This window comes from Gymnoscopelus braueri (genome assembly GCF_963280865.1).
Source record: "Gymnoscopelus braueri genome assembly, chromosome: 13".
Lineage (NCBI taxonomy): Eukaryota > Metazoa > Chordata > Actinopteri > Myctophiformes > Myctophidae > Gymnoscopelus > Gymnoscopelus braueri.
The window spans coordinates 43,987,733-43,997,929 of NC_137615.1; the positions used below are offsets into that span (position 1 = coordinate 43,987,733).

General features: G+C 40.0%; 1 protein-coding gene across 2 annotated transcripts; it reads right to left on the bottom strand.

Annotated features, from left to right (window-relative positions):
* Positions 1–1,080: 1,080 nt before the first annotated feature.
* Positions 1,081–7,541, bottom strand: LOC308098675 (uncharacterized protein). Of its 2 annotated transcripts, none has more exons than XM_080447083.1 (3): positions 7,330–7,541; positions 5,680–5,955; positions 1,081–4,304 (listed from the first exon to the last, which is right to left on the bottom strand). In XM_080447083.1, the coding sequence occupies exons 1-3, from the start codon at positions 7,505–7,507 to the stop codon at positions 2,782–2,784; spliced, it is 1,977 nt and encodes a 658-aa protein (XP_080303209.1). In that variant the 5' UTR covers positions 7,508–7,541; the 3' UTR covers positions 1,081–2,781. The 2 variants fall into 2 exon arrangements, with proteins under 2 accessions (XP_080303209.1, XP_080303208.1); XM_080447082.1 differs by having other exon boundaries at positions 5,674–5,955.
* Positions 7,542–10,197: the final 2,656 nt, after the last annotated feature.

Genomic DNA, 10,197 nt, shown 5'->3' on the forward strand with positions numbered 1-10,197 from the left:
TGATTGATGTGATGTATTTACTGTACCTACCAAACAAATGAAGAATGGTGTGGTACACCACATATATATACTCACTATCTTCTGGGAGAACTTCAGTTCCTCCTTCAACACAGCATAATCTCCTTTCACATCCATATTATCCAATATGTACCTAGCCTCCATCATACAGTTAACTAATTAATTAAGTTAATGGCAAAGTAATGTCAAGTTTTAATGCCAGTGAGGTTACGTTTTTTTACCTGCTTCAGGGTGAATTAAATGCATGCATTTCTTTTGGGAAATCTAGAATGTCTGATATGTTTGATAATATCACAATTTAATAAAAAAACATTAACCCAAGCATCACTACTTTGGGAGAATTCTCAAAATCTATGAAACTTTTCTTTTTTAATTAAACAATCAGTGTCATTTTCTCCTATTTCATCCAACCTTCCTAGCTGCTTTCACATATGAAGTTGAATTCACTTTCACTATTTTCATCCTCTTTTCTTAGCAGGACATTACATAGTTTGTTTCATGACACACACACACACACACACACACACACACACACACACAAACGGATGGTGCATCCGGCTTTGTCGAAAGTCTATACTAACACAGTTGGCCCGTGTTCGGGGGAGGGGGAGGGAAGCCGGGCAGGGAGGGTGACCTATTCCTATGGGCTGGGGCGGCACCTCTCAGCAGGAAGTGTTGGGTGGGAGGGGTAGGATGAAGGCTCCCCTCCTCACTGGCAGGTGAATTAGTAGGATACAACAGCAGTGACAACTGTGTGGGGAGGAATCAAATGGCATAACGACTAAATCGGGGAGAAAGAGGGGGGGGGATCTCACACACACACACACACATACAGACTAGCTTCACTCGTCCTCCAGATGGTAACTGGAAGAGTGGACACCAAGGAAGAGTGGGCACCTCAATGTTAAAATGTTTCCAAGATGCAAAAACATTTAATATTTGGAAAATGGTCTTTAGTCAATGTAAAGTACACATTATTAGAGCATGCTTGAACGTTCCACAATTATGGCCTAATATCTTCTGCAATTGCTGCAAAACCTGTAACTGTACCTCATCTGCACCAGTCATTCAGGGTATAAACAATAAGTTGAAGGGTACATTTAGTTCAGATAATGATGTACTGTGCATGTTTATGTTCATGTTAATCACTTAATAGTCTTCATTGCCTTCCACCTTCTATGTAGCATAAAAGCTTCCAACTATCATAGACTCCTGCAATTCCCTTGAAGTTCTTCACCTCCACCTCAAGAGAAACCCCACCTTTCACTGTATTGTAGAGCACTGATGATCCACTACAAGTAATCTTAAAGAAAACACGATAGAAAACATTGTTTAACATACCATAAAGGGCCATCCACACCAAGCACTATAACTATAAAGATATTGTTTTAAAAAACGTTCTAATTCAAGTGGCTGGAAGAGTGCAGTGCACACCACGACTAGAGTTAAATGATGTAGATGTCGTTGTAGTGATTGGTGTGGACGGCCCTTAACAGAATACAAAAAAACAATATGAGTGAAACACGGTTAATTGCCTTATAGAGCTACAGGTAATTGACATGCAAGAACCTGTGGTATGGGAATAAACTATTTTTAATGTTATAGCCACGGAGGCAGATCTTTCAAAAGTCCAAACACCCAAGGTAGCAGTTCTGAGCAAAGCTGCATGTTGATTTATAAAATAAAAAAATAAATTATAAACAATCTTCAGGTTTACACTGACAGATTTTTTTTAAAATAAAAGTAAGTACAGTTCAAAACCATTAATGACGGTTGTGTCACTGTCATCGGAGGTGGACAGGGTTTATGTTTTCCATTTCTCTGTCTGTAACAGCATATCTGTGCATGCTGTAGGGCAGAAACCAGATAACTCCAAAATAGAAGTGAGAATTACCATATTCTACACACAAACAGTAAATTAGTGAATACAATGCTCAAATGTACAGCTTTGTGTTTCAAACCATGATGAAAACAAAACAAAATAAAATTGAAGAAAGACTGAATTGATTTCAACACGTTATGCACAAGCTGTCTCCTTGGTGAAGGTGATGCTCTCCACACCATACAGAGAAAATACTTCCCGCACACTTTACTTTACAGATAGTGACTGATGTTTGTCACCTGCACTTACTGTCTTCCACATAACGTCTAGCATATTTGAGATGGGGGTCCGCAGCCAAATACATATCATTTTGAGAGTCCTTAACATGAAAAAGTTTGAGAACCACTGATTAAAAAAATAAATAACTATGATTTAGAAGACATTTGTAGAGTCGCCCAGAAGCAAAGATTTGAGTTACAAATGTTTGCTTTAGAAATATAAATATATTCAAAGATTTGCACACATTTTCACGATTTTTCAAAAATAGCAGACAGGGAGTGGTTCAGTGGTAGAGTGGCCGGTAGAGAGGCCGGGTGGGAACCGCGAGGTTCCCAGTTCGATCCCGGGCTCCCCCAGAGTCAGTGTCGAAGTGTCCTTGAGCAAGACCCCTAATTGCTCCCGATGAGCAGGTTGGTGCCTTGCATGGTTTCCTCCGCCATCGGTGTATGAGCTTGTATAACTGCTATTTTTGAATAGCCAAAGAAATCTTAAAATTACACAGATTCTTTCCCGGTCTACATGGGTTGAAGGAGTCTTCACGTGTTGTTTTAATGTAGTGTAGTCACTGAAGCATTTGCTGCAGGTGGTGCAAGAGAATGGCTTCTCCCCCAGTGTGGATCATGTGGTGTCTTGTCAAAGTGCAACGTACACTGAATGATTTATCACACACACCTCGCATCTGAACGGCTGCTCTCTTCTGACGTCTGTGCTATACTGTCTTCCACCTCTGCATTAACATACCCCTTGTCAAATACAGGAGTGGTTACAGGAGGAGTGGTCATCTTTTCAACGAGTCTGCATCTCTGCATGTGTTGTCTTAAATTACCGTTGGTTTTGAAGCATTTACTGCAGGTGGTGCACGAGTACGGCCTCTGCCAACTATGGATCCTGAGGTGTTCTGTCATATCGCTGCGTTGTCTGAAGGTTTTATCACACACATTGCATTTGAACGGCTTCTCTCCCATGTGGGTTGTCATGTGTTTCTCCAAATAGAAAAGTTTGGCAAAGCGTCTCCCACAAACATCACAAGCCAGTGCTTTCACATCCATGTGAGTTTTCAGGTGAAGTTCAAAATCCTCCTCAGTATTGAAGTGCATCCCACACAGGCCGCAGTCATCTTTGGGGTGAATTCCCAGATGATTCACCAATGAGACTTTGGAGGGAAAATCCTTCCCACACACTTTACATAATATGATTCGCAACGGCTGCTCATTTGTAATCAGCGCTGTACTGTCTTCCACCTCTGCGTTAGCATCCCCATCGTCAAATACAGGAGTGTTTACAGTGATTTTCTTGTCTTTTAAATGAGTCCGCATGTGTTTTCTTAATGTAGCGTACCTAATGAAATGTTTGCTGCAGATGGTGCATGAATATAGCTTCTCCCCAGTATGGATCATGTGGTGTCTTGTCAAAGTGTTCTGTGCGAAGAATGATCTACCACACACCTCGCATATGAAAGGCTTCTCTCCAGTGTGGGTCTTGAGGTGACTTGTCAAGTCGTGGGGAAACTTGAAGGATTTACCACATTCATTGCATCTGAACGGCTTCTCTGCCGTGTGGCTCCTCATGTGCATCCCCAAATGGCTGGAAGTGCCAAAGCATTTCCCACAAACATCACAAACCAGTACTTTCACAATCTTGTGAGTCTTCAGGTGAAGTTTAAAATCTTCCTCTGTCTTCAAGTGCATCCCACACAGCCCACAGACATCTTTAGGGTGACTTGCCACATGTTTCATCAATGAGACTTCGTAATGAAAATATTTCCCACAGATCATACAGGAGGATTCTTGCTTTTTCTTCGTCTGTGGTGTCTTAGCTGTCCGTGGTGTCTTAGCTGTCCGTGGTGTCTTAGCTGTCAGTGTGCGATGTTGTCTGCCTGGCCTCCACTCTTCACTTCCGTCACTGTGTGCATCTTGAGTAGCATTCCAGTTATCGTCATCTCCGTTTTCAGGCTCAGAGAATCCTGGAGATGGGACCTCTTCATCAGCCTCTATGATCATCTGCTCAGCTGAAGTGACAGGTAGAGGTTCTTCTCCTACTTTGTCTATTTCATTTTTCACACACTGAGGAGTGAATGCATCATGGATGGTGTCCTCCTCTGGTCTTCTGTCCTGGCTGCTGCTCAAAGGTTCCTTGTGGCTCCTCTCAGTCTGCAGGGACACAGATAGGTTGAGCTGTGCTTCCTCTGAGCAGCAAGAAAGGAGAAGAGAACATTTAACAAGGATTAAACATCATCAGTATATCGCACAGCTCAAGGTTCTTGCTTCACAATGCTAAAAGTGTCCTGTGGACATGTCTCTAACAGTCGTGCCAATTAAAAAAACAGTTTTAATCTAGCACACAGACACATCCAAGAACCTTTGGATTAAAAAGAACGGAACTATCCCTTTAATTATAGCATCTCTACTGATGCCATGGTAACCAATGTAACTTAATTAATTGGTTAAAACAGCTGTGCAGTAAACAGGTAGTCTGACAGTAGCTAGATGATTAGATATTGAACATCTGAGGCACAACCATTGAAACATGTTTGAACACTAGCCCCATGTGTGACCTCTCCTTCACTGTAGCTCCAGGACTCAGTCACATAGCTTTGCCATTCAGAACTGGGGGTGCCGGACATTTATGACCCATTTCACAATGTCCTAAAAATATATAAAGGTAGTATGGGTGGCCATAGCTGAATGGATAGAGAACGTATGGGAATCACAAGGTCAAAGTGTCAAAGTATAATCCCAGAGTAAGATACTTAACCCATAACTGCTCCCAGGACATTGTATTAATAGCACCCACTGCTCCTAGTAGTTAGGATGGGTAAACAGAGGAGAAATGTCATGTTTTGCTAATGTACAGTGAGAAAAAATATTATTATGCACAGTTCCTACTGATGTCTGCCGTAAAGAAGACATCTGAAGAGATTATATTTCACTGTTAAACAACTGTTTACATTTATTGAATTAATTTTTTTATAGTTTGAGCTGAATTAAATACAGAAGCGTGTTCCTGTGCCGCTTTCCCCGTCTTTACAGACATCTGTACTGTAGAAAATAAATATAGGACTACCTTTACATTTTTTATACAATGTTGGGAAAACATAGCCTGGTAACCCCCCCTCCCCCCCTCCGGAAATCTAGGGAAAATAATGACACCCCCAATTCTAGATGGCAATAGATATATCGTAACTCTATGATGGCAATGCTATGTCACAGAGTCCCAGAGATACAGCGAAGGGGGAGGTCACAGGTTGGGCTAGTTAAGGACCAAAAAGAAAAAATCAAGACAGAATTATTAATTTAGAAACCACGGACCTCCTTAGACCAGCCTATCAGAGGCTTACCTGAGCTTTTCTCTGGTAACACAAGTTGTAATTCAGACCATTACTGGAATTGATGATGTAGACCATGTGAGACTAATATACAGAGATCCCGTTTGCTACCCGGGCGGGCATAGGAGTGATCTATGGCTGTGTAACTGGAATACGTGAAATGTATGTAATATCACAGCCGTTCTAGGGCTAATGTCACCACGTCAATCAGATAAATTTGAACACATACCTGTACCTGGCATTCGATTTAACCTGATCTCAGGTTGTAGAAGCGCATCGAGCATCTTGCGTTGTCGACTGATCTCTCGTTTGGACAGGAACATTTCTCCCTCGTATCCTGAGATCATCTTTTTAACAGCTTCCACGATCTCATCAGCAGTCACTGACAGAAAATGCTTCACAAGGACCTGAATGGGCTCTATGGTGATGCTCAAAGGTTCCTTGTGTCTCCTCTCAGTCTGCAGGGACTCTGGGTTCTTCTCCCACACAGAGAGGTTGAGCTGTGCTTCCTCTGAGGAGCAGGGAAAGAGAAGAGAACATTCAGCAATGACTTAACGTGTGTGTGTGTCTTTTTTACTGCTGTAGAGACAAAACTTTGGAACAACCAACAGTGCCACACAATAATTCTACATTACAAGAGCAGTTGGAACAATAAATGCAAATGCTATTGCATTTTACATTTATTTGTCTCAAAAAATGCGTTCATTTCCTGAAGATTAAAAAGCATTTCTCTCATTTCAATTGCATTTTCGAATTTGCAATTTCATTTGAATTATGGCATGTATACGCTTCCATACAATCTAGCCGCAAGCAACTCTTAGATGATATGCTATATCTGGCATCTAGAGTTGCAATACCAACCCTTGACATCCCATACATCCAAACAGAAGAGTCCTATCTGATTGTATCAAACAACGTTAAACTCACCAACATTGCAGCTGTATGGAAAGCTTATTATCCTCTTTATATATTTATTTCTGTCAATAAATTCTGTGCAGGTGATCATTTTTCTATGTGCTGGAGTTTGGAAGCGCACGTTTGAAATCACTCAACGGTCCAGCGTACCACCTGTTTCTAAATGAATTGCACAAAATGCAAAAAGGCAGCAGGACGTTGCATTATTGAAAACGAGCGCGATACTTTTTAGCTCCGTGGTTTTATAAGCACATCAATCACATACATACATCGCATACTTTAGCGCAGGGGTTCTCAAACTTTTTTTCCAGGTACCCCCTCATCCTCGCAGCACCGACAAGCATATACTTACAACAACATGTGTACATTTAGATGCCATTGGAACTATTTGTATTAAAAACGTTTCAATCAAAATCATTCAGACCCATTTCATAGTCATAAACAGAAACCACTACTACTATAGGAATGTGCCAATAGACATTTTATTCAAATTGCTTTTGTGCAAAACCTGACAGCACACTTTTCAAGTAACTGATCTTAATGGTTCAGACTTCAGAAACACTTCTATACTAATAGTCCTAATAAAAACAGACATGTAAAATGACCAGTCTAAAGGTGTATTTTAGTGGTGCTTCAATTTTAAAATAATAAACTTGTTAGGGATGTTTGATATAGACTTTTTTTGCCAATATCCGATACTCCGATATTGCCCAACTCTTCATTTTCCGATTCCGATATCAACCGATACCTGCAATATCTTTTCACCAAAAGTCAACTAATTGTCAGGGATCAACATCACATATCTAATCACAATAAAATAATCATTAAAAAAAAATCATAAAAGTAATTTTATAAAATAATTCAAAAAAAGTATTTAAAAGAATAATACTCTTGAATTATTTCGCGGACCCCCTGGCTATGCCCCCAGGGGTCCGCGGACCCCACTTTGAGAACGTTGGTTTTAGCCTACCTATTCTAAACCTGATCTCAGGTTGTAGAAGCGCATCGAGCATCTTGCGTTGTCGACTGATCTCTCGTTTGGACTGGAACGTTTCTTCCTCGTATCCTGAGATCATCTTCTCAACAGCTTCCACGATCTCAGCAGCAGCTGCAGACAGAAACTGCTTCACGGTCTGAATTTGACTCATCTTGGTAACTTGTTAAACGGCTCTGATCAGTGGTCAACACTGACCGTTAAAGAGAGCAATGATTGTGTCTGATGCTGTAAATTTGTAAAATAAATACATTTGTTTACTTCCGCTGTCCTGCACTTCCGGCCGGGTAACTTACTTCTCTTCTTATTAAGTTTCCTGCAGGCTGTACACTGACAAGTGTAATCCTGCCCTCCACAGGCGAGGGGTTTGCTGCATAACCCTGCACTTTCGAATATAATGTAGAGATCAGTAGAGTGGAGAAAGCTCAAGACTGTTCTTCCTATATGCTGACAATTCACCTCTGGTGTAAAAAAATAGCCTTAACAGAGAAGACTTTGAGACCCTGATCTGTCAATTCCCCAAACATCTCCTGCCTCTCATTTCTGTACTTCTCAGATGCAGTGGTGGAAAAAGGCCAGAATTCAAAATTTAGTTGAGTAAAAGTACAACAGCATTGGTATAAAAATGTACTTAAAGTGCCAAAAGTAAAAGTACTCATTATGCAGAATGTCCATTGTCCCCATTTCACAAGTTTTCAAATTTATAACATTCTTTTGAAAATCGATCTACAAGCTCACAATGCGCATTGTGAGCTTGCAGATCGGCTATTTTCAAATGGCCAAAATGTATGGTTGAAGGGGTTAATTTATGCTTTGTAATAATAATAAAAATCTACAAAGTAACTAGTAGCTAAAGTTGTAGTGGAGTAAAAAGTACAATATTTACCTCTGAGATGTAATGGAGTAAGAGTACAAGTAGGCCTACTGAAAATTGGAAATACTTCAGTAAAGCAAAAACACCTAAAAATTGTACTTAAGGTAGGGTAAGTGATATTTTTTGGTTAAAACAAAAAGTATTTTGTTAAAAGGTTAAAATACTATATTCTGATAGTAATCATTGCTATAGTGTTTTTTCAGTAACAGATGTCTCCCTGTCTCTCCAGCTCTTTAATAAACAGAAAATACATTTTTCGGTAGGTGTCAAAATCTCAGCCAATCAGGAGAAAGTACCAATTTTTAAGCTTAATTTGTATAGTGTTCCAGTTCCAATTTTGTCTGCTCATTTCTTAGTGTCATCACTTCCAATTTCACTTGTTTAATCTGTATCCTGATTGAGTTCTCTGTCCTGGTTGGATAAAATTGGAAATGAAACTGAACCTGAAACGAAAATGCATTTTCTGTTTAATAAAGAGGTGGAGAGACAAGGAGACTCCTAATAATGAACAGACACTCTATAGCAATGAGTACTATCAGAATATAGAGCTATTTAACACTTATTTTAACCAAAGCAAATCACTTACCCTACCTTTAAGTGTAGCCTACTTATGATAATGTACTTGGTTACTTACACCCCTGGTAAGCAGCATCTACACTGCACTAATACCCAAGAGAGCAAGCATCAGTCTGTAGGCATAGTTTGTAAAGCCAAGCAAAGAGACACATAGAATTCAATGATGTAATGACTAGCTATACATGGATATAATGAGTTGTAATGACTAGCTATAGCTGGATAATAATAAATTTAGAGTACAACACACACACTCTCTGAAGCAGTTGCAACTGAACACAACTTAAGGCTACTAATTTGTATAATTGCTCAGCAAACAACAAGTTTAAACTCTAAACATTACAAGATTGCAACTATAAAAACTTTAAGTGATTATTTAAACCCATTAACAACTCAAACGATGAGGTGAATCGTTAGCATTTGAGTACATTTACAACAAATGCATTTTGCTCTCCGTAATGGTTCCTAAAAGATGCAGTGAAACAGACACACAGCTCAACCTACTGTACATCTTTGGAAACAATGATTCATGATGTATTTACTGTACCTACCAAACAAATGAATGGTGAATGTGGTACACCACATGTATGTATATACTCACTACCTTCTGGGAGAACTTCAGTTCCTCCTTCAACAAAGCATATTCTCCTTTCACATCCATATTATCCAATATGTACACCTAGCCTCCATCAAACAGTTAACTAGTTAATTAACTAATTAATTAATTAATGGCAAAGTAATGTCAAGTTTTAATGCCAGTGAGGTTACGTTTTGTACCTGCTTCAGGGTGAATTAAGTGCATGCATTTCTTTTGGGAAATCTAGAATGTCTGATATGTTTTATAATATTTAACAATTTAATAAAAAACATTAACCCAAGCATCACTACTTTGGGAAAAATCTCAAAATCTATGAAAATTTATTTTTTAATTTAACAATCAGTGTCATTTTCTCCTATTTCATCCAACCTTCCAAGCTGCTTTCACATATGAAGTTGAATTCACTTTCACTATTTTCCTCCTCTTTTCTTAACAGGACATTACATAGTTTGTTTCATGACATCCACTCCGTCTAATCTCCCTACCACACACACACAAACGGATGGTGCATCCGGCTTTGTCCAATGTCTATACTAACACAGTTGGCCCGTGTTCGGGGGAGGGGGAGGGAAGCCGGGCAGGGAGGGTGACCTATTCCTATGGGCTGGGGCGGCACCTCTCAGCAGGAAGTGTTGGGTGGGAGGGGTAGGATGAAGGCTCCCCTCCTCACTGGCAGGTGAATCAGTAGGATACAACAGCAGTGACAACTGTGTGGGGAGGAATCAACTGGCATAACTACTAAATCGGGGAGAAAGAGGGGGGGGGGGATCACACACACACACACACACACACACACACA